The following is a 23,715-nucleotide window of genomic DNA, read 5'->3' as shown; positions in this document are numbered from 1 at the left end:
TGATAAAACACCCGTCCAGAACAGCTGAAGCTAGCCGTACGCGATTAACTCACACAACAGACAACCCCGTGGTGACAAGTTTCAGGTGTGGCTTGATCCAGGGGCTCATGTGATGTCGCCTGGACTTCTCCTTTGGGTCCACATGGAGTCAGCTGCATCTGTGTCTGCAGCCCCAGCCTCTTGTGTCTCCTTGGCCCTGGACGAGTCCCAAGCCCACGTTCGTTCCCAGGCATGTCTGTTCCGAGAGGCAGTTCCTGGGAAGGAGATCAACCCCTGAACGTGGGTGGAGGCTACCCGGCCGGTTCTACCCGCGTGGGCACCGGCACCCGCAGGGTGGCTCGTGACACTGAGAAGCCCTCAGGGCAGACCCTTTCTGTCTTTCAGGGAGTGCTGGAGGTGCTGTCAGAGGTGGGCTGCCACCTTCGCGTGTCTCTCTTCGACGTCACCTACCGACACTTCTTCGGGAGGACGTGGAGGAGTGCGGGGAGGCCCGTGGAGCCGCTCTCCAGGCAGCCGCCCAGGATCGTCTTCAATGAGGTGGGTGGGCAGCAGGCACGCAGGGCCCTGGCTTGGGGACGCCACCGAGCCTCCGAGCCAGCGCCACGTTGCGGGTCCCAGGGCGGGCACGCGTTTCCAAACAAGATCTCGTGGGGCGGCCACGTGCCATAAACAGGTGCATGTGCACTGCTCCGGTTGCAGCCGTGTGTGTGTGTGGGGGGGGGGGCAGGCACATGGGGTCTTGTCACCTTCAAGGGACCTCGGAGTGCTTCGAAGAAAGTTAGGAAATTCTGGATCTCATCTGATTACCTGTTTTTTTCTCTGGGGTCCCCTCCTCCTTCTCCTTCCTTCCCTTTCTTTCTGCCCTTATTGGAGCAATTTTAAAACCCAGGTAGTCTGATTTCCTGGTTATTTCTGGGCCAGGTTGTTTGCAAGAGGTGGCCTTGTGCACAGCTCAGCACGGCCTGCCTTCGGCCTGGCAGTGGGAACTGCGGGGCCAAGCCCCGGGCAGCCCGGCCGGAGCCCCGGGCTTGGACGTACCGCAGCCTCCTGCCCCGTCGGGCCCTGGCTCTGGGCTCCGGGCCCACCTGTGTCTTCAGCTGGCAGGGGACCTTTCTTTTAGGGTGAGGACCTTGAGACTTAGGAGTCAAGTGGGCTGCCCAGGTAGCAGGTGGCGGAGCCTGGCCTCGGACCCACGCCCTCTGCCTCTGGACTGGGCGGTCGCGTGGACGTGGCTGGCGGTGGGACTCGGCACATGTGGTTCTGCGTCTGGCCGCCCTGCGGGTGGGCGTCCTCCGTCCTCGTTCAGCTGCCCCCGCCACAGCCTTCCTCCGGGCCCGCCGTGTCAGGCCGCCGTGCCGGTGGCGGGCGGGGTGCATGCGGTGCTCGCTGTGCGGGGCCTGCGGTCTGCCGGGATGACGCTCACCAGCAGGCCGCGGAGGACGGGCAGGTGGGGGCAGTTCCCGGAAGGAGACCAGTGTGTTGCGGTTCCGGAGGGGGGCCTGCTCAGGGGGCTGATGTGGGGGGTGCCCTCTGGGAAGCCGACGTTAAGCTGGGCCTACAGGGGAGGAGAGGGGGCGGCAGGCGTGCGTGGGGGAGCTGGGGGTCGAAGTGGGCTCCCGACGCACCGCGTCTGTGGGTGACGGTCCCAGGTACTGGGAGGGCCGTGCCGTGTTGATTTGATCTTGTGTACACAGTGAGGCCCGTGGAGACCTGCAGCTGTGACGGTTAGTCTGGCTAGTGAAGGTGGCAGTGACCCTAGCCGTCCTTGGAGATGTGGCTGTGCCCGAGGTGCCCCTTTCCTGCCGGGGGTTGTCCTGGCCCCGTTGTGAAGTCGTGGGGGCTCACCAGGCACGTGCCGAGTCACGTGGAGTCAGGGCCGTGTGGCGGGCGGGCGGGTGCCAACAGGTGCCCTAACGTAGCAGGCAGGAGCCGGAGGCAACGCCCAGAGGGCCGGAGGATGAAGTAAGGCCACGGTCAAGTGCGTGTCCGGGGGACCGCAAGTGTGCCTGATGTGAAGGTTGTCGAACAGCTTGTGCAGATGCCTCTTAAATGTCTGTGTGCCCCGCCGTGCCCGAGAGAGGGGTTTGTGCTGTGAATCTCCTGCACGCCGCGGGCAGCTCCTCGGCGCTGGCTCAGCACAGGGAGATGGAAATGGTTCAGATAGGAAACGGTTCGTTGGCCGTGGCCAAGGCCCTGGTGTCACTGGTAACCTGGCCTGGGCTCAGCCTCTGTCGCCCTAGCGGGGCCTCCTGGGCCTCCTGGGGCCGGCTGTTGGGATGTCTCTTTCCCGCATGCACCGTGAGGCCCAAGGAAGCCCGGCGCCGAGACGGCTCGTCGGTGGCTGAGGACGGTGGCGGTGACATTGCCGTCCTCTCCCGTAGGGTCCCACAGGCCAGGCCATGGCTCACAGCACGTTTACGTCGTTTTGTCCCCAGCACCTCCTCTGGGGGTCGGTGCTGCGACCCCTCCTTACAGAGAAACCCGGCAGCGTGGGTCACGAGGCCACGCGTGCGCGCGAGCGGGCGGACCCGGTGGGCGTGTGCGCGAGCAGGTGGGCCTGGTGGGTGTGTGTGCGAGCGGGTGGACCCGGTGGCCGGCTCCACAGCCCGCGCCGTGACTGCAGGGTTGTCCTGTGGCCTCCTGACCCCACGTGTCCGTGGGGCAGAGCGCTCCCCGTGTCGTGGGACGGGGCTGTGCTCCGAGATCCGCACGGGGATGCTTTGGGGTCGCTGCCCTTCTGAGAGGAGCCCCCACCCCCTCCGTGTCCTCCCCTCGGTCTCGGGCTTGCTGGGGAGGAGGACGCGGCCGGGTGCTGCGGGGTGACACGGCAGAGAGTGCTGGGAGGAAGCCACCGCGCCCCAGCTGCCGTGCCCTCCGTGAGCAGCAGGGGCTGCTGGTGCGCCGGGAGCGAGCCCGGCCGGGAGCGAGCCCGGGCTGCTGAGCAGCGTCCCGTGCTCCTAGCCCTTCCTCTCCTGCCCTCGACGCTCAGAATACCGGAAAACAGGTTTTGTGCAAGTTCACGTGGCTCCAGACAAGTCCCCTTCACCGTGTGCGCGTACACTCGTGCGTATGTGTGCGTTCGTGCAGTTGGGGGCTGTCCCTGGTGGCGCCGGCAGGTGGGGGCAGGGTGCTGCTTGTGTGGCTGTGTCATCTGGGGGTGCTCTGCCTGCCCCCCTATGGAAATGGAGGGGACTCAGAAATTTGGTGGGGATCGCTTTCTGGCTTCACAGGTTGCCTGTGTACTACTACTGGCTTCACCGGTCAGCGTGGGGTGGTCTGATTGGTGGTCGCCGCTGCCGGCCGCAGGGGGCCACGCTGAGACGCCGCGTGCCCGCCCAGTTACACACGGGTCAATCGACCGTCCTGGGGTGCACTGGGTTTCACTGAGTTGCCAGGGAGTTGAAAAGATGCAGCCCTGGAGGAGAGCTGCTCTTTCGTTACTCTAAAAAGAGAAACCTGGCCTTGACCCGGAGCTGGGGGCTTCTCAGTGGTGAGTTCCGGGCGCGGCCCACTCCGGAGCCCAGCCGGCCGCCCAGGGCCCCCTCAGCTCGGAGTCGACTCTTGGGCTCCCCTGCCCTTCACCCTGTCTGGGTGGCTCATGGGTCCTCCAGCCTCTCAGAACGTGTCTTCTGAAAAAATAATCTGGCCCTGGCTGGTGTGTGCTGGCCTGTGACTCAAAGGGTCACCGGTTCTATTCCCAGCCAGGGCACATGCCAGTGTCGCTGGCCGTTTCCCCAGTAGGGGGCGTGCGAATGGCAACCCCACATTGATGTTTCTCTCCCTCTCTCCTTCCCTTCCCACCTCCAAAAAAGTAAATAAATAAAACTCTTTACAGAATAATCCGGGAGGCCACACTGTGCAGTTTCTACATTTTCTTTCTGAGACAGACGTAATTCTCCCTTAAATTCTTTCCCCAACTCACCACGCTCAGCCTTGCGGTTACAGGCTCATTTGTCCTGCTTCATTTCACGACTGGGCCGGGACCCTCACGGCTCTCGCTCTTCGCAGACGGCCGAGACCAGGACCGGGGGCCCTCCCTCCCCGGGCCCACGGCAGCCCGGCGTTGCTCGGGCAACAGGCCACTCCGCTGCCCTCCTCAGACACGGGGGCTTGGTTGCTTCCGCTGCCCAGAGCCCCCGCCAAGAGACCCCAACGCGAATGTCCTTCCTCGTCAACGAGAGCCATGTCACTTCTCCTTCAAAGCGGGGCCGAAGGGAGTGTCAGGGCGACCCCGTGACACCGCAGGGAGCCCTCCAGCCGCCTGGAGCAGCCCTGTCCCCCCGAGGGCCAGGCTGCCGTCCCGGGGTGGGTTGTGTGGCGGGAGCCGTCGGGGCCGCGCGTGGAAGCCGAGTCGGCAGGCAGAGGGGAGCCACAGCGCGTGCCCGTGAGTTGCCTGCCTTCCCGAGATGCTCTGCCACAGGCTCGTGGGAAACACGCTGCGGAGGCCCCACCAGCTCAGGGCTGGCTCCTCTCTCCCCGGCCCTCTCGCCCACCACCGCGTCTCCCGCGGGGGCTGAGGCGCGGCGTGTCGCTGGCGTGGCCCGGGGCAGTGCAGCTGCAGGCGTGCACCACAGCCCGCCGGGTTCGGTCCTGGCGTGGGCGTGGGAAACGGCAGCCTGGCCCTGAGGCAAAGCGGCGTCTGTGTGTGTGAAGACGAGGACGGCGAGACACGAGCGTTTTAGAGATTTATTGACCCGTGCGTCCCGCCCGGGCGCAGATGCGTCGCGTGTGGTCGAGTGAGGTGTGGTCCGGGCTGACGGGGCCCCCCTTCTTAAGGGGCCTGCTCTCGGGGTAATGCGATGGGCTCTGCTCAAACCTCGAACCCCGTCCTGTCGGCTGACGGGTGGGGTCTGCCCTCCAGGCGCACGGCCTGGCGGCGGTAATGAACTGTCCCCAGGCTGAGGGGCTGGTGTGCAGGTTTTGCCCTGCTGAGCGCTGTCGGGGTTTCGGCCGAGCCCCCGTGCGTGCTGTGAAGTGGGCAGGGCACCTGGGCACCAGGTGAGCCTCCCGAGGACCCTCCGGCGGGTGGTGGAGGAGGACGGGGGAGGTGGGCGGCGGGGGAGGACGGGGGAGGTGGGTGGTGGAGGAGGACGGGGGAGGTGTGCGGCGGCTGGGGGGATCGAGGTGTGATTTCATCCCCAGGCAACTTTCACCTCCGCGGAGCCTCTGAGTGGTCCGTCCTGAGCAGGGTTTGCATTTCGTGTCTCCCTGACCTCGCCTCTGCCTTTGACCTCGGGCCTTCTCGGGGCTGGCTCGCGTTTCCCGAGATCCTCGGGAACTCTCTCACGGGGTGCTGCTCCCGGCCCGGAGGGTCGGAGAGTGACGTTTGGGAGAGAGCGTCTGTCCTGGCCCGTCAGGGTGACCCTGTGACCTCGTGTCTTCTTTCCACGTGCCGCGCTTCCGGTGGCTGCTGTCCCGCTGGGAGCAGAGCCCCCGGAGCCGGACCCCCCCTGGGCTCTGCCCTGCGTGTTCTGTCTCAGGGCAGTTACCTCCGGGGGTGGGCGGGAGGGAGAGGGGGGAGCCACGAATGGCACTTGGGACACGCCGGAGAGGCTGTCCCCCGCCTGCGGGCAGAGCACCTTCCCGGTGACCCCCGACTGTGGGATCGAGGTGGCTCTGCTGCACGGTGTAAAATGCCCGTCCCTCTGCGGAAAGGAGCAGCGGGCAGCAGCGCCCGTAAACGCGACGTGCACAGGCGCAAGCGTGCAAGGTGAGCAAATGACACGCCCCACTGTCCGGCGAGGCTTTGCAGCCGGTTCTCCAGGCTTGGGAACAGGAACATAATTCTCTCTTGGTCCAACCACCTGTCAGCTGTAAGTGGTCATTATTTCATCATTTTGCAATAAAAGATAATAGAATAACGATTTATACCTCGCGGCCGATGTTTTAATGCGTCTCTCCGTTATGCCGGGCTGACAGTCTGTGATTACAGCAAGCGTTTCCTGGGTGTCACCGTGCTAATGGCTCGTTAACGGGATTATTCCACGTTTAAATCAGCCGCGGGGCCCCGCCCGGGCCCGCCTCACCGCTTTCTGCCCCGTGGGGGCGGCGGTCTCTGTGCGCAGCCGGTGACCCCGGCTTGCTCGCTGGTGCCGGGACACACGGAGTCCAACCAGGGCCGACGCCGAGCTCCCGCGGCGCGTGCTCCCTGCTGATTCACAGCCTCCGTCTCTCTCTTCTGCGTCTGTGACATTCGTGAGTTTTAAATAAAGCCAACTGCGGTGGGTTTCACGCAGTAGGAAGAACACAGCAGCAGGGCAAGGAGTTTCACTCCCCGACGGAGCTGAGGCAGCGGGTGGGACCTTCCCGCGTCCTCGCTCGCTGGGCCCCCGCCACCGAGAGCCCCGGCTGGAGGCCGCCCTCCGTTCGCACGGCCAGAACAGGGGAGGTCCCGGTGGCGCCCTTTCCGAGGCCGTTGGGATACTGTCTGCTGGGCGGAGGTTCCCAGCAGTCTGCTGAGAAGGTGATCCTGACGCAGTTTTGGTCGTAAAAAGGCGTTAGTTGGTCTCTGACCTGGGGGTGATTGCATAGCACCTCCGGAACCCTGCGACCCCGCTTACACAGAACTAGTTCAGACGCACGCTCGTGACAGCGCCCCATGAAACGGCTTGGAGCCGTCACCGGCAGGGCGCGCCTGCGGTTCGTACGGCGAGGGTCACGTCAGCCGGCTCAGCGGATGCGTCTGCGGGGACTTGGTCCGTCTTCCCCGCCATCTCCGGGGTCCTGCTGGGGGTGCGGTGCCTGCCCCCTCCCCGGCCTCTTTCTTCCCTGCGGGGCCCGGCACCTGTTGGCACCTGTCGTGGGTGGGACTTGCCCAGAGCAGAAGCCAGCAGCCTGGTGTCCCGGGTGTGGGGCACTCGGGGTGAGAGGCCGTGGCCCTGAGGGTGTCTCTTTTCTGAGCCTGTCATCTTCCCTGGTGGTGCTCCGCCCGGCTGTGCATGGCGTTTCCGTGGCGATGGCCAGGGGCACAGCCGCGTCCCCTCTGTGTCCCGCTCTGCCGGCGATGGCGGCGTCCGGCCTCTCACCTCGCTTCCCATCTCTGTTCGCAGCCCCTGTATTTTCACACGCCCTTGAACCACCCGAACATCGTGGCCGTGGTGGAAGTGGTCGCCGGAGGCAAGAAACGGGATGGGACCCTCCAGGCTCTGTCGTGTGGGTTCGGAATTCTTCGGATCTTCAGCAACAAGCCGGAGTCCCCCTCGTCTGCGACCCAGGACAAACGGTGCCCGCCTCTGCCCCCCACCCCCGCCCCGTCCACGGGCCTCCCCGGCGTTTCCCGTGCTGACCGAGCCCTTGGTCGTTGGCCGCACTGGGAAGCCCCGCTCTCGGTGGCACCTGCTGCGTGTCCGCGACGGTGCCCGGGGCTGTTGCTGCTTCACAGCCATCTCAGCACGTTGAGGTCGCATTGTCACTCTGGACCGGCCCTCCCAGCTTGGCACCCCGACGTTTTGGGCCGGAGAGTGTCGGCTGTGGGGGCTGCTCAGCAGTGTCCTTGGCCTCCACCCATTGGGTGCTGGGAGCGTCTCTCCCACAGTGACAGCCAGACGTGTCTGCAGGCATTACCGGATGTCCCCCGGGGGGGCGGAGCAGAAGCACCCGGGCAGGGAACCACTGCTCCGGAGAGACAGCTGTGGAAACAGCTCCGTCTCTGTCTCTCCTGGGACAGTGCAGTCATTTCCCTGGCGTTGCTCCCTGGGGCCCAGGTTCTCGGGTGCGCCCGGACAGTGCTGGGCGTGCTGGGGGTGCTGGGCGCGTGGGGGCTGGTGCTTCCCCAGGGTGTGTGTTCTGCAGGGCCGCGGTCGGGCAGCGCTGGGCAAGCTCTGGGTGGTGTGGTGGGGGTCGGCCCCCCCACGCTCTCCTTCCCAGAACAGCACTGACGTTTAAGAGAGAGGCCGGAGCCAGGGGCACTGCTGACACGCGCCCGGGCCTTGTTTTGCAGGCTGAGGCTGTACCACGGCACCCCCCGAGCCCTGCTGCACCCGCTGCTGCAGGACCCCGTAGAACGTGAGAGACTGGCCGTCGCCGGGCCCCCCCGAGCACCGCCCCCTTCCAGTTCTCTCCCCGAGCTTCCCCAGTGGACGCCGTTGGGCGCGATGCGCCGTGGGCTTGGGCTTTTGACATAATGGGATGGCTGGCCTGCCAGGAGGGCATGGCTTTGGGGGGGTGGCCCCAGGACGGGCGGGGCCTCATGGGAGTTGCCCGGTGGGAGGGCTGGTGACCTCCTTGCCTCCAGGGTGACAGCTGTGCCCCCCAGATGGTAGCTACTGTCCGGCACTGCCACCGGCTGTCACAGGAGGCCGCTGACTGCGAAGTCCATCGGTCATCTCCCACACGGCCAGGCCCTTGCTGCGCCTGACCGAAGAGCCATCTCTCCGTAGGGACATCCGCCACAGTGTGGCGGCGCTGGGCTCCTGTCTCCCAGGAGGCCCAGGGGTGGCGTGCCGGGAGGGACGTGCAGGCCCCCTGGCCACGGCCACGGGGAGGGTGGGCGTGAGGGGCAGCCTGTGGACGTGGGGGTGGACCACCGGCCACTCCCAAGGCCGCGCGAGGCCCGTGCCGACTGTGCCGGGGGCGGACGGCCACGCGGTTGCAGGTGGGTCTGTGTGAGAGCGGGGCTTCCTCCCTCTCGGAGACGCTGCCTGGGTCCCGTGACGGGAGTGGTGTTCGTCACGGAGTCCGCGTGAAGGAGTCACACCAGCCCCATCGCCTCCACCTCCCACCGAATTTTGAAACAGGCAGAAACTTCATTTTAGTGATGAAGATTGGCTGTTAGGTTATCTCTCAGTTGAATTTAACTATCACCTGGCCGGCGTCTTCTCCCCGGGGTCTCCCTAGAGTCAGGACCGTTAGGTGGCGTACACGCCACGCTGCCGTGGCGCCCGTGGTTTCGGGTGCCGTCGGAATGTCTGGGGGGGCCGCGCCTGCACAGGGAAGCCCGGGGAGGACCGGCCACGGGCTGCGAGCGTACCCCCTCGGCTGTCATTGCCAGAAGTGCGTGGTGTTTTCTCGAGTGGGTGATACACTCACGTGGTTCAGGGTTCAGCAAGCACGGGGAAGTACAGAGAGGGTCAGAGGGAGGTCGCTCCTTCACCTGCGCCCGGGTGGCCCTCTGAGTTCCGTGGGTCCTTTCGGGGTGCCCAGTCCTGTTTTCAGTTGTGGGCACACGGCTCCTTTTCCTTGTGGCGCTGGCCCTTGCCTGCCCCCGTAACGATTTGTCTTCGAGAATGCGTCATGTCACGTGTAGAAAGCCCCTCTCTCCCTTCACGGTTGTGCGGCACTGGGGGGGTGGCCGTGCGGGACGGACTCAGGCCCCGCAGGGGACACGAGGGCCGTGCTGGGGAAGGGTGCGGGTTGGCGCCACGCTGCCCCTCACAGGGGTGCGGGTGGTCTCCCAGGCAACCTCCCGCCCACGGGACGGCTGGGTCCCAGGCAGGGCTGTGCAGTCGCGATTCCGCAGCGTTTCCCCTGCGTGCCCTCCACAGAGGTGGTCGGAAAGGGCCTCAGGGGGCATCTAACGTTTTAAAGTGAGCAGAGCCCGTGTTTGGCATGGTGAGGTAATCATGAGTGCAGTAGGTCGCCTTTAGCTCTTTTCTTAAGAATCATATAGCGTGTTTCAGGAGGTGGTGAGGCCCCTGTCAGTGGAGGAAATCAAGCCCAAGTACAATCAACCATTTGGTGGGAGTGTCTCAACCCCAAGGCCCTGTGCTTCCGGGGTGTGCCCCTCCCTGCGCCCCAGCCCCTGCTGGTGGAGCTGTTCCCTCTTTCTCCTGGCGCGCTGGGTCTGAGCTCCTTGTCCGCGCTCCCTCTGGGACCTTTCCCTCCCCCTGCTTTTCCCAGCGCCTTATCAGAGCTGTCCTTGGGGTTCGGATCTGCTCTGCATGTGTTATGCAGGTTGATCGGCCGAGCCTTAGCCCTCCCCCCAGAGGAACCGGCCGCCCTTGTGGACAGGGCTGTGTCTCGGAGGCCCCGTCCCCAGGCCCGGCCTTGCCGCCTGGCGGGGCCCCAGGGACACCGGTGCTGCGGCCGGGGGCGGCCCCGGCTGGCTGAAGCCTGGGAAGGGCCTCCGCCCTGGGGAAGGTGCGAGCCGGAGACGGTTGTTCCGTCGCGGTAAACACAAGCATCTCTTCCTTGCAGTTTTACCGGAGAAAGTTACTAGAGATCCCCACCCCCCCCCCATTCTTTGCTGAACCGACAGAGTAACCCCTCTGTCTCCCTAGAAAAACACTTTCCTGTGTGTGGTGTCCGCTCAGGTCTGAGGGTCTCAGTTTGTCTGCTGACTTGACGGAAGAGCCCTCGGCTCCAGCTCTCACAGAGGCGCTTCCCCCCCCCAGAAAACAAGCACATGACCGTGATCGAGAACTGCAGCCTGCAGTGCACCCTGCGGCCGCACCCGGCCCTGGAGCCCGCCTTCCACCTGCTGCCCGAGAACCTGCTGGTGTCGGGGCTGCAGCCCATACCTGGCCTCCTTCCAGCTCACGGGGACACGGGTAAGGGACACGGGTAAGGGCTGCCTCGTTTTCCCCACTTGTCGGTTCACGGTCCTGCCTCATAGGAATCGGGGTCCGTTGGGCAGGCGAGGACCAGCGGGCTGTGGTCAGCACCTCTCAGCAAACAGCCTGGCGGGGGAGGAGGAGCAGGAGGAGTGGGGGGAGGAGGAGGAGGGGGAGCGGCAGGGGGAGGGGGAGCGGCAGGGGCAGCAGGGGGAGCAGGAGGAGGGGGCGCAGGAGGCGGCAGCGCCATCGCTGTCCGGAGTCCCTTCCTGATCAGCCTCTCGTCCCCCTCGTCACCTCCGCCTCCTTGCCTCAGGAGGTGCTCCTGCGAGAGGAGCAGTCGTGTGTTTATGTCCGTGGCCGGGAGAGCACTGTTGCCACGTGTCACCTTCCTAGACCTCCACGTCAGTGGCTGGATTACTACTATTTGTAAATTGTGATAAAGAGACATAAAATGTATGTTTTTTTGTGTGAAGCACTCAGTGGCATCAAGCGCATTCGCACTGTTGTGCAAGCACCCGCCATCGCCCTCGAGCGGTCCGTCCTCCCAAACTGAAACCCCGTCCCCACTGAGTGCTCGCACCCTGTCCCTGGCTCCCTCCCTCCGTCCCTCTGAACAAGACTGTTCCGGTCACTTCGTATGGGCGGGGTCCTGCAGTATTTGTCCCTTGTGGGGGAGAGGAGGGCCTCGGGTCCTGGGAGACGGAGAGAGCCTCGAGGGCATCTGCTGGGCTTGAGGGAGAGACCGTGAGAGCTGCGGCTCTGAGACCCCGGCCGTGGCCGGCGCCCTGGCCGGGGCCCTCGGTCAGCGCCGTGTGCCGGGTGAGGGTGCCGGGCACGCCCTCGGTCAGTGCTGTGTGCCGGGATGAGGGTGCCGGGCACGCCCTCGGTCAGTGCCGTGTGCCGGGGTGAGGGTGCCGGGCACGCCCGCTCTGCGCTCTGCGTCAGCCTCTCGGCCCCCGGGCTGGGCCTGAGCGCAGCATCCCTGCGGCCGGCCAGCGGGTGTCAGCAGAACTGCAGGTAAACTCGGAAACACCGACGCTCAGCCCAGACCCGCTCCCGGGCCATGGATGGGAAGAGCCGGCCAGACGCCCAGACGGCCCGAGTTCGGTTCCTAGTCTCTCGCGTGAGGCCTCGGCGTCCAGGCGCCGCGCTGCGGAGCGGAGGTTTGATTGGGAGCGTGGTTCCAGCTCCTCGCCCGCAAAGCTCACGTTCTCAGGAGAGGCCTGAGCCCCGTGGCCCCGCTGGTGTGGAGCGGCCATGCCTGGGACACGCCGGTGCGCAGTGCCGTTTACGTGGTGGTTTGGAATCGGTGGGAGCAGAGCCCGAACGCGCCCTGGCGGGCGAGGGGTGGGGGAGCCCAACTGGCCCCCGGCGGGGGCCGCGCCCGCTGTCCTGGGGAGAACGGGGGGACTGCTCGTCGTCAGGGCCCCCGGTGACCAGAGAAGACGCCCGCTGTGCCCGACCCCTGCTCTGGGCAGATGGATGCCTTGCATGGCCCGTGTCCCTCGGCACCATGTCCCCGAGGTCCGTCCGTGTCGTGGCGCGGGCCCGGGTCCCCCTCCCCCCCGAGGCCGAGCGGTAGGCAGTCCCGCGGTGCGGACGGACCACGTTCGGTTTATCCGCTCACTCGTGATGGGCACCTGGTCGTCCCCACCTTCGGCCCGTCGTGCGTCAAGCTGCCTGCACTGCACTTGCGCTTGGTTCTGCGTCCTCGGGGCTGCTGCGGACACTCAGGCATGGTGGAAGGAACGCACACACTTTCCCAGAGGCGCCACGCCTCATGCGTCCTTGTTTCGGGGAGGATGTGGAGAACCACGGAGAGGGAAATACTATCACCCGTGATCACCGCCTGCAGGTGCGTGTGTGTGCGCACACACACACACGTAAATGCACGTGTTGAAGTAGAATGGGCATCAAGAGGGCAGGCTTACATGTTTTTCTTTTCTCCACTGTTACGGTTACTTTGTGACCACTAAATTGTCTTTGACAACTGGATTTTCGTTCCCATTCCATGTGGATGCGCAGCTTACTTAAATTCCCCCATTTCTGAGCATTGGGTTGTGTCTCACTTTTCTCTAGTGTAAGTAACGCTCTGATGAATGAATGCCTTGCTTCTTTTGCTGAATGGGTGCAGAAAGCGGCATTACTGGGGCAGAGGGAGCATGAGGATACTTTGTTTTAATGAGTCCTCACCGGAGAGAGGATATGTTTATTGGTTTAGAGAGAGAGGGAGGGAGGGGGGAGAAACATCGATGTGAGAAACATCGATCGGTTGCCTCCTGTACATGCCCTGATCGGGGATCGAACCCACGACCTAGGCATGTGCCCTGACCAGGGGGATAAAACCCGAGACCTTTTGGTGCCGGCGACAACGCTCAACCGCCCGAGCGCCCGGCCAGGGCTGCCTGTGGGGACTTCAGGTCTCGGTGCCAGGAGGGGGAGGCCGACCTGTCCGTCTGTCGCTCGGACCCGGGCCTCCGGCCGGACAGCACCGCGGCCTTCCCTCTGCACTTTCTCCCCCTCCGAGTCTCGTGTCAGCTCCTGTTTTTTTAAACTTCGGCATTGCCTTTTCAAAGCTAAGACCGCGTGCAGAAACCGCTACGTAATCCTGAGAGCTCTGAAGGACAGAGAGGCCCAGAACGGGGACGGTCCCGGTGACGGGGACGCGAGGCCCCCACAGGGCCGTGTGTTTAGGGAAAGTAGCAGGCTGTGCGGGCCTCCCCCTGCGCCGGCGGACACGCAGGCCCCCCCCGGCAGCCGGGGTTTTCACGTGTCCTGCTCTGCCCCGGACGCGGCCTGGGGCCAGGGGCTGGTGTCCCCATCTGTGCTCAAGGAGCTCGGGTCCGAGGACGCGTCTGCACCAGGACAGGGCCTTGTGCCCTGTGGCGCCGGCCCGGGCCCAACTTCTGTCTCTGCGCGCGGCTGAGGACGCCGCCTGTTCCCAGGGGTTGGAGGTCAGTGTGGCGAGGTGAGGACGGCTCCTCTGGCCGAGCTCTTGCTGGAGGGGACGGAGGCACAGAAGGGGGGGCTGCACCGATGGGAGCCGGCGTCCCCCGCATCCTGTCATCCGTGCTCTTGGACGGCCAGTCACAACGCTGGCCCCGGCGGAGGCTGGGCCGGGGCTCGGGCCTCAAATACAAGGTGTGTTTGTGCCGTCAGGTGAGCGCCTGGGCCAGCACCGCCCTGGGTTCTGACTCCGTGTCCCGTCCACACGGCCCCCCGCCTCCTTCCCCACCACCCGCGGGGCTGCTCACCGCGGCCCGAGCCTCCGAGGACCGCCCACCACGGACCACGCGTGCTCTCCTCGTTTCAGGGGACGCCCTCCGGAAGCCCCGCCTGCAGAGGTCGGTCACGTGGTACTTGGACGAGGTCTTCGTCACGCTGTACCCCTCCCTGGAGAAATTCGAGGAGGAGCTGCTGGCACTGCTCACCAGCGACCACGTCCGGGAGGTACTGTCCGCCGAGGGCAGGGGCCATGCCGGTGGCAGAGCGCAGCCTCCGCCGCTGCCCGGGGTGGGGGCACCGTCCCCGCGCTGGGGACCCGGGCCCGTCTTTCCCTGTCCGTGGCGGAAGAGGGACATCCAGACTCTTGTGTTCGCTTTGACGGGGACGAAGGTGGTGTCACTTGGAAACATGAGCTGGCGTCACCTGGGACATACCTTCAGCTGGCCCCGTCGGATAAACGAGTCGCCGAGTGAGGGCAGGGGGGCACGGACTAGCCGACTCCTGCAGAGGGCGTTTCGAGGGCGTCCAGCTCTGCCCACGGCGGTGTTCGAGTCCCGGTCATTTCGCCCCGTCCGAGCAGACTGCTGGTCAGGTGCCCCCAAGCCCGTCGGGCTCAGCCCGCCGCGTGAGCGCGCTCCCGTCCGCCCTTCCCCTGAGAGCCCGTGGGGGGCGCCCGGACACGGCGGGGCCTTGTCTTCGCCTTGTCGTCGGGGCGGCGCCCCGTGCCCAGTGCGGCCTCTGAGCACGTGGCTCCCTGCCCTGCTCGTCCTCCGTGCAGGCGCCCTCGGGCTTCCGGCCCCGGCGCCGACCGCCTGCCCGAGGGCCCCTCCTCCGGCCAGACCCCTGCCGGAGCCCCTGGGCTCCTCGCCTGCCTGCTGGTCAGCCTCGGTCCCCGCGGCCGTGTTCGAGCCGGGGGACGGGGACGCGAGTGGCTCAGCACCGCACCCGCCGGGAGGGCAAGTGGCGGCACGCAGTCAGTCCTTTATTCATCGGTCGTGAGCCTGACCGCTGTGGTCCGTCAGTGCCTGCCCCACAGCCTAGGCAGTGAGCAGTTATTAACCACGCGCACACACACACACGCATGCACGCACACGCACAAGTGAGGTGGCCGTCCTGGGAAATGGAGCTCCCGGTCACGTGGTCCCATGTGAGACAGAAACACCTGGGGGGGTCGAAGTGGCGCTCACGTGTTCCCTGGGGTTCCCGCCGCTCCCTCACTGCTCAGAGCGGGCTCTGCTGGCGGACGTGCTGGGAGAGCGCCCTTGTTGCGTTTCACACGTTCCCGTAAAACCACCGCTTTGTTGTGCGCCCCCACTGTCCGTGGGCGTCTGCTGCCCGCTCACCGGCGACACCGCGCCGCCTCCGCCGGCGAGCCCGCCCCGCTCAGGGACTCGGAGGCAGCGCACACGCCCGCTCCGCGTGATGAGCGGGCGGCGGGGAATGCTCGGAGGTCCAGGCGTCATCCTCCTGCAGCCCCGTAACTTAATCAGCAGCAAGAGCCTGGAGGACTGTCCTGGCTCATTTGTTAGCGCGCCTGCACATTTTTTCTGAAGATGAAACACTTTAATATCCCGCGCCCACTTTGGGGCGGATTCCTTTGATATTGGTTTACGACCGACTGCCTGAACAGGTCCCCTTCCCCGCGGCCTGTCCGCCCGCGGTCTGCAGTGCCCGAGCCCCGCGGGGGGCTGAGGCCGTGAAGCCGGCTGGGCCAGGCGCCTCCGCCAGTGCCACCCTCCATGGGGGCTCCCGTGCCTCGGACCCCCGGCCCTGGGACCGGTGCTGAGGTCCTCGGCGGCCAGTTTGAGAAGGGCAGCTCAGCCTGGGAGACTCAGGGCACGATCCTGGTGCCCGGGCATCCGAGGGGCACGGCTTGGAGAAGAACATGCTGCCCGAGGAGGTCCCCAGCTACCCAGCAGACGCCCCGCGCTGGCCGGTTTCGAGTGATGGACTCACCTGCCCTTCGCTGGGACTCTCTCTGACGGAGCGCCATGCGATCTGGAAAGGGCTGAGACTTCTGTCACGGCCTCTCCTCTCTGCGTGCCCCTCCCCGGGGACTCGGGCGGCGAGCCCCTCTCCCCTCTGCCCAGGCCTGATGCCGGCTGACCTGTGCTCTTGCAGGGCGGCGGCCCGCTGGACGGCGGCGCCCTGGAGATCTCGGAGCGGCGCCTGTGTGTCGGCGTGCACAGCGGCCTGGGCTTCGTGCACAGGCCGCAGGTCATGGTGCTGGTGCCCGAGCGGGAGGTGGCGCTGACGCGCTCGGCCAGCTTCAGCAGGAAGGTCGGCTCCTCGTCCAAGGCCAGGTACCCGCCCAGGGCCCCGAGTCCGGCCCCCGGGGGTTAGGAGGGGTGAGCAGGCGCCCACGTGAGACGAAGTCGCTCTTGCACGTGGGGCGTGGTCCCTCCCGGGTGCCTGCGTTCCCTCTTGCCAAGCTGTGCCCGTCGGCAGCAGGCCAACCACCTCAGCGCCGTGAGGTCTGCTGCTCTGCGCGGCCTGTGCTTCCCGGCTCAGGGCCAAAGGCACCTCCGAGGGCGGCAGCCGCTGGCGCTGCGGGCGGAGCCTCCTGGGGGACCGGGCATACAGGTCCCGCCTCCGGACACCTCGTGGGCCACTCGGAAAAAGGGTTCCCTGTGGGCCCGGAGGAGCTCAGAGGCCCCACTTCCCTGGGGCGGGGCTGGCTGCGCAGGGGTGGTGACGGTGGGGGAGGGGTGCGGGGCGGGGGAGCTGCCCCTGACGGGCCCCTGCCGCGTGCTCCTGTCGCACGCAGCTCTGGCAACCAGGCTCTGGTTCTGAGAAGCCGCCTGCGAGTGCCCGAGATGGCCCGGCACCCCGCCTTCGCCGTCGTCTTCCAGCTGGAGTACGTGCTGAGCGGCCCCTCGGGAGTGGACGGCAACGTAAGGCCCCCCCCCCGCCACGGCCCCCCTGGCCACGGCGCCCCCGGCCACGGCCCCCGCCGGTCCCCACCGGCACAGCTCCCCCGCGGCGGTGCGGTCACGGCAGCAGCCCGACAACCCGCGAGGGACAGGCTCCAGGAAGCCTTTCACCCCCGTGGCAGCCTCGTCCTTCCGCCTCTGTGCTGACAGCGTGGGATTTGATGCTGGCCGGTGGGGGAGAGGAGAGGGCTCTGCGGGACGTCCCCCCCCCCCATCCCCGGTTAGGGACTCCTAACTGTCGGGCTGATAATTGCTTTGAACAATGAGGCCGTTCGCTGCTGCATTTTCCGAGGGACGCTAAGCATGGGCAGGCCTGAGTCTGCGCTGGCGGCCGCGGTCTCTCCCAATGCGCTCTGCTCGGGCCTGTGCGGTCACTGCGGATTCTCGGGGTTCGGCCACCAGACTTCACGGGTGCAGTCCGTGGAAAGCCCGCATCGTGCCATTCTCGAGATCTGTTTTTCTGTTTGGAAAAGCAAACACCATGTAACAAGTCAGTCGGAGACTGAGGAAAGGGGCACCCCAGTTACCTCCCGAGGGGTGGGCCGGCTGGCGTTACGGCGCGGCTGACGGGGGAACAGGAGGCCCGTCGGTCGGCCGCGGGGCGAGCCCGGGAGGGGACGGCGTCAGGACACAGGCTGCTGTACATGTCCGTCTGCTCTGGTGGCCGCCGCCGGCCTCCCCGACGTCCACACCGCGGGTCTGTGTCATTCAGGGTCCTATTCAGGGAACGGAGCTAGAGGCAGGTGTCCTACAGCCAAACACACGGTCACGGTCATTCTAGTGACACTCTGCTCTTCTTTATCGCCGGGAATTTCAGGTAGCGGGCGGCTGTGCATCTGCCGCGTGGGGCGGGCGCTCTGGGCTGGGGCTGGGCCTCCGCCACGAGGGACGGGCCTCGGGGCCGTGACCGGAGCCTGGGGGAGGAAGTGTGGGTGCAGGTGTGGTGTCCCCGGGTGTCACCCAGTGGGCTGGGGGCATTGGGAGGGTGCTGGCCCCGTGCAGCGTGGGCCTGGCACCTCGATAGGGGACTCCACGCGGCCCTCCACGCATCATGTACAGTGAGGCGATGTTCCCTCCAGAATGGTAATTAGTCTCCTTACTGTTACAAAGTCCGTGTGCAGCAGCTGGGATGTCCGGGGTGACACTCCGTTGTTCTGGAACTCCTCGCGGGGGCGTGCTGCTGCTTCCCGGCCAGCGCCCTCGGGCCGTGGCTGGCCGGGGCCCCTCCGTTCTTTCGACTGGCGGTTCATCTCAGCCGAAACACGGGGCTCCACCGTGACCCACCTTTCGTGTGCGGTGACCGGCCAGGGTCCACCTCGTCCTTCCGCGTGTGGCGTCCGGTTTTCCCGGCAGCACTTGCTGAAGAGGCTCTGCGTTCCCCGTTGACGGTCAGGGCTCTTGTCCCCAGTCACCGAGGGCAGCTCTCTGGGCCCGCCCCTCCGCCGCTCCGTCCGTCCGTCCGTCCGTCCGTCCATCCATCTGTCCGTGTGCCTGCCTGTGCGCGGGCACCGCGCGGTGCTGCTCGCTGCGGCTCTGCGCGAAGTCCTTTCCCGACGCTGTTGGTCTGCCCGCTGGGGCTGGCCCTGGAGGGTTCGGCGGGCTTGAGGGTGGGGTTTGCATTTCTGCAGGACGCAGCGCTGGGGTGTCGGCAGGGGCCGCGCTGACTCTGCAGGTGCCTTGGGGAGTGTCGGCGTTCCTCGCGGTGTTCGGGGTTGCGGTCCGTGAGAAACCACACCGGGTGGTTCCACTCTCCCCCTTCCCCGTCTTCTCTTTCCAGCGACGTCCGCCGTGTGAGTCCCCCTCCTCCTCGGCCACGCGGCTCTCCCGGCTGTGGGCCGGGTCGAGGCGGGGAAGCGCTCTCCTGCCTTCCCCGGAGGAGGGGCTCTCCGCCTTGCATCGGGCGCGGTGTTTGCTGCGGGCTTCTCGCGTGTGGCTTTTATCACGTTGAAGTGGTTTTCTTCTAGGCCTAGTTGTTGAGTGTTTTTTTTATAGCAAAAGGGTGTTGAATTTCGTCAACCGCTGTTCTGCGTCGGTTGAGAAGATGGTGTGGTTCTCCCACTCTCTGTTCTGTCCGTGGGGCGCGCTGCGTCGGTCGGTGTGCTGCATTTCGTGTGCGGGCCCGTCCCTGCGTCCCAGGAGCAGAGTCCTCCGGGTCAGGGTGCATGGTCCCTGTACTGTGCGGCTGAGCCCTGCTCGCCGGTGTGTCGCTGAGCATCTTTGCGTTTGTGTTCACGAAGAATATTCTGCAGTTTGCTTTCTTTCTCTTAAAGATTTTATTTATTTATTTTTAGAGAGGGAAGGGAGAGAGAGAGAGAGAGAGAAACATCAATGTGCGGCTGCTGGAGGCTATGGCCTGCAACCCAGGCATGTGCCCTGACTGGGAATCGAACCTGCGATGCCTGGTTTGCAGCCTGTGCTCAATCCACTGAGCTACGCCGGCCAGGGCTTGCAGTTTGCTTCCTGGTGGTGTCTTTCTCCGGCTTGGGTGTCAGTTATGCTGGCCTTGTAGGAAAAGTTAGGAGCTGTTCCCTCCCCCTCACTTTTTGGGGGGAAATTTTGGGAAGGTACTAGTATTAGTTCTTCAAGTATTTGGCAGAATTCACCCGTGAAGCCCCAAGGCCCAACGCTTTTCTTTGTTGGGAGATGTGATTACGGATTCAATCTCCTTACCAGTTAATCTGACCAGATTTTCCGTGTCTTGTGGTTCAGTCTTGGCAGGCTGGTGTTCCCAGGAATTTGTCTGGTTCTGCTGGGCTGGCAGTTAGCTGGAGAAGGCTGCCAACCATCGGATGGCGGGTCCCTCACAAATGCGACATTTTACTTCTTTCTCTTGGCTTTCATGATTCTCTTTGTCTTTTCAAAGTTTGGTTATAGTGCAGCTTGGGGCTTGGCGTGGGTCCCTGTGGGTCCCTCGTGCTCCGAGTTCTTTGGTGTTTATGTTCATGTCTTTGCTCCAACTCGGACGGCTGTGAGTCGCTTCTTGCTCACACCGTCTCTCTGTTCCTTCCTCCCCGTCCCCCCCCCCCCGAGGCCCCCATGACGGGGGTGTCATTCCCCTCGGCGTCCCACGGTCCCTGCAGCGCTGTTCACTTTCCTTTCCTCTTTTCTTCCCTGTTCTTCAGACCCAATACTGTGTATTGCCAGGTACAATGTGTACCATGTTTTGGGGCCAAACTTTCAAGAAGAAAATCTTTTTAAATTTTTTTATTTACTTATTCACTTTTAGAGAGGGAAGGGAGGGAGGGACGGGGGGAGAGACAGAGAGAGAAACATCAATGTGTGGTTGCTGGGGGCCATGGCCTGCAACCCAGGCAGGTGCCCTGACTGGGAATCGAACCTGCGATGCTTTGGTTTGCAGCCCGCGCTCAATCCACTGAGCTACACCAGCCAGGGCTGTTTTAATTTTTTAATCCAGTTATTTATTTACTTATATTTAGATAGTTGGTTTTTGTATTATAATTTTAGCATTTACTTTCAAACACATTATGGCCCCAGAAAATTTTGTGTAACAAATACTCACAAAACCCAAGAACAGGTACAAGGCACAAGACATTTTAATGACTACTGTCTGTGTATAATGCACATTTTAGTTTTTCCCTCAAAATTTGGGCAAGAGAAGGGCGTCATCCACGGCGACACTCGGTAATCTCCCTGGTTTCATCCTCCCGTGCGCCGACCCCTCCTAGCTTCCCCTGGTCCGCCGTGGAGCCTGCCTCGGTCCCGTGTTCCTGCCTCGCCCCACCTCCGCCTCCCGCTCCCCGCACGTCTGCAAGGCGGGTTCGAGAGCCCAGGCGTCTCGGGGCCTCCGCGGCGGTGCCCCGCCCAGAACGAGGGGTGTCCTTCCATAGTTCCCGTCTGTTTTTGAGCCATTCTGGAGTGGTTTCTAAAAAATACTTTGAAAAACGCAGTTTAAAACAGTTGAGCCGTTCTTGTTAAGTTTATTCATAGATATGTAGTTTTTGCGCTGCTATTGTAAACGAGGTTTTCTTCTTTATGATATCTTCTAGCCTAACGAGGTAGGGCTTTTCAGTTTTCTGCTTGTGTGGTGAGTCATTTTTTAAAAAATTACCAGCGCTTTATAAAGCTCGTATGTGCCACGCAGGGTTTTAGAATTAAGCTTTACTTTGAGATGCCTACAGACGCCCGTGCAGCTGTAAGACGTGAGCGAGAGGCCCGTGTCCCCTTCACTGACCGGCCCCGGTGGCTGCACTGTCGCGTGACGAGCGCGGCTCGGACTTCAGGGCCAGCCGGCCTGCGTTTGCTCGATCCTCGCGTGTACTCCGAGTCCTGCCCGCGGCCTCGGCCTGCGGTCCCCTCCTCGCCCTGTGCCTTCATCTGTTGCCCTCTCCTCTCCCGCTGTGGCCAGGGTCACCCAGTGCGGTGGGGGTAGGGCGGGGTGTGGCTGTGGACGGCTGATTCTTCACTGCGTCGCCAGGCGGGGGTCTCAGCCAGAGAGCTGCTTCTCCGGAGACCCCTGGACATTGCCGTGGGGAGACTGGGTCCATCTCGTGTGCACCCCTGCCCTGGACTCGCGCTGCCCCGGGGCAGGGGGTCCACTGTGGACCGAGGAGGGGAGGGGCAGTGCCCTGGGAAGGGAGGCCCAGGCCCCAAACCCAAGCCCAGCGGGGGAGGGCTCTGCAGGACTCAGTTGGGGACGGAGGGAGGCCCAAGCCCGGCCCGGGCACCTTCTCTCCTGACCCTCCCCCTCGGGTCCCAGGATGTTCGGCAACCAGGAATCTGAAGAGAACCTCGTCCCTCGCCCGGCGTCCAGCTCCGAGTCCCCGGAGCTGGTATGCGTGTGCCCAGCCCCCCTCCCCTCCCAGGACGGCCCCGGGCCGCCCACCGTGCGCGGCTGCAGCCCCTCAGCGGTCTGCCTTCTGGGGCCGCGGTGAGGGTCACGTGCACGGGGCGTGTCATGGTCACGCCTGCACCGTGTGAGTGCGCACACGCCTGTGCCCGGCCCAGGGCCCCGAGCTGCCTCCCTGCCCCGCTCCCTCTGTAATACGGTTCCCTCAGCTTCTCCCCGCTGTGTGTTCCTGGCGGCGTCTCCACTCCTCTGTGACCTGTGTGACACCAGGGACATCAGGGGACGGTTCACACCACGGGGTGTTTTTATCCATTTGCGTTCAGCCAGAGGCCCCAGAGTGGTGGCGGCCCCCACCGGGGGTTCGTCCCTGGGCTTGCCTCCGCCGTGGTCTCGGGGGCAGGGACCTCCCCCGGCCCTGTCGCCCCTGCAGTGTGTCACCGGGCCGTGGGGCCGCGGTGCCCGGACTCGGTGTGGCGGGAGCAGCCTGGAGGCCAGCGTGGGGCCCTGGGCGGAGGGAACCTCGGCCCCGTGAATGACTGGCGTTCAACCTGCTGCCGAGTGAGTCTCAGGTTGCTCTGACGACGGAGGCCAAGGGCACTCGGTCCGGTTCCTGGGGCTGCTGGAAGAAATGGCCGTGGTGAACTCTGTGGCTTAAAACAACGGGCATCTTTTCCTGCGCAGTCTGAGGCCGCCGCTCCCAAGTGAGCTCCGCTGCGCCCAGGCCCGGGTGTCGGCAGAGCTCGGTGGAGGTGGGGGCGGGGGTCCCGCCACCTCCAGGAGGTGTGGCTGCGGGCATTCTGCGGCCATGGCCACGCTGCTCCCCCGCTGCTGCCTCTGCCTGCGGCGGCCTGGCCTCTGCGTGTGTCTCCGCCTCGCGGCGCTCGCTGCGCCGCTCTCCCGAGGACGCTGGTCCCGGGGTCAGGCCCCCGGGCAGCCTCGCTCTCCTCCGTCTCACACCACCAATTAATTAAGTTTACCGCCTGCCGGGCGCAGAGTCCAGGGGCTGGGGGGGGTGTGACTCCTGGGGCCGCCGTGCGCTGCCCCGCGGGACCCTCGACTGCCGCTTTCCCAGGGTCAGGGGTCCGTTTTCTGCTTCGCCCGTGCAGGGACACTTCCGCTCCGCGACAGACCCGGCTCGAGGTCGGGGCGCGCGCCTGTGGCCTTCTGCCCGCTGTTTGCTCTTCTGATTAAGAGCCTCCGTGGAAACACGTCCGAGAACGTTTTATCTTCCGTTTGCACGAAATCAAACCCAGTTTGCAGGATGAGACGTCAGAAAGTAACGGATCTGATCTCAGCCACCGGAAGCCACTGACGGGGAGCTGCGTCCCAGGACCAGCTGGGGGCGCCGGCCTGCTCCTCAGAGCGGGGGAGGGGCTGTCCGGGAGGGTCCTGCTGGGGTGTCACCCGCCTGCTGCTGCTCTGGAGAGAGTGCAGGGTGACAGGCGGCAGCCCGAGGGATTGCCCCGGGGCCTTCCCTGCCTGCCCAACCCCCCACCCCCCTCCCCGTCTCCGGAGGGCCAGTCCGTGACTCACCGAGCGTCAGAGGTGAGAGACGGAAGGATGGAAGGTGGGTGTACGCGCACCTAGCAGGAATTCCACCCAGCAGAGAGCTGCATTGATTGCGAACCGAAAACCACGAGGAACTGTGAAATTGGAAAGTTAGGGGTCAGAGTCCCCCAATTTGAAAAATTAAACCAGAAGGACTTACACAAATAGCATGGAAACTTGGATTTGATTTTATTTTGATTTTATAATAAGCTGGATTTTATGGACGGTTGTTTACCAAAGTGGCCCAGATCTTATTGAATAATCCGTGCCGTTTTCTGAGGCCTGTTTCCCGGGTACATTGGTGATACTTTTATTCTGGAAAAGCAGCGGCTTTGCGAGCAGCCCCTCACTGGTGCACAGCCCCTGCCCGGGGGGACCGTGGGCGTCACCGCCAGCCGCCGCTGGGGGAGGCCCAGGTGCCTCGTCTCTGGCGGACGGAGGCGGGCGCTCGGGGCTCTTACTTCGCCGAGTTCTTGCTCGCCCTCCCGGGACGTGGATTTCTCCTTGTTGAACTGACAGGGACCCACCGTCTGCTCGCCGCCGTGACCGGGGCAAAGGGTGGCCGTGGCCTCACCTGGGGCCTGGACCTCGGCTCCAGTCAAGGGTCAGCGGGTGGTTCGAGGTCCAGCGATGACGGGGACGCGGGGAAGTGGGACGAACTCGGAGCCACCTGCTGATCCGGGTGCTTCCCCCGCCCCCAGGACGTAGA

The 23,715-nt window shown here is 64.7% G+C and overlaps 1 protein-coding gene across 3 annotated transcripts in view; it reads left to right on the top strand.

The window, feature by feature from the left end:
* The window catches only part of NPHP4 (nephrocystin 4), a 68,390-nt gene that overhangs the window by 8,690 nt on the left and 35,985 nt on the right, over window positions 1–23,715 (top strand). For 2 of the 3 annotated variants that reach the window (XM_045858765.1, XM_045858763.1), the window contains 7 exons: window positions 385–537; window positions 7,050–7,222; window positions 7,940–8,004; window positions 10,332–10,487; window positions 13,807–13,943; window positions 15,840–16,021; window positions 16,486–16,612. In XM_045858765.1, coding sequence (XP_045714721.1) covers window positions 385–537; window positions 7,050–7,222; window positions 7,940–8,004; window positions 10,332–10,487; window positions 13,807–13,943; window positions 15,840–16,021; window positions 16,486–16,612 — 993 coding nt within the window. The remainder of the gene's footprint in view (window positions 1–384; window positions 538–7,049; window positions 7,223–7,939; window positions 8,005–10,331; window positions 10,488–13,806; window positions 13,944–15,839; window positions 16,022–16,485; window positions 16,613–23,715) is intronic. The other variant, XM_045858764.1, reaches the window with a different exon arrangement.

The sequence above is a fragment of the Phyllostomus hastatus genome, unplaced genomic scaffold (assembly GCF_019186645.2).
Source record: "Phyllostomus hastatus isolate PE091 unplaced genomic scaffold, TTU_PhHast_1.1 phas_scaffold_182, whole genome shotgun sequence".
Lineage (NCBI taxonomy): Eukaryota > Metazoa > Chordata > Mammalia > Chiroptera > Phyllostomidae > Phyllostomus > Phyllostomus hastatus.
This window is presented reverse-complemented; position numbering and strand designations above follow the sequence as displayed.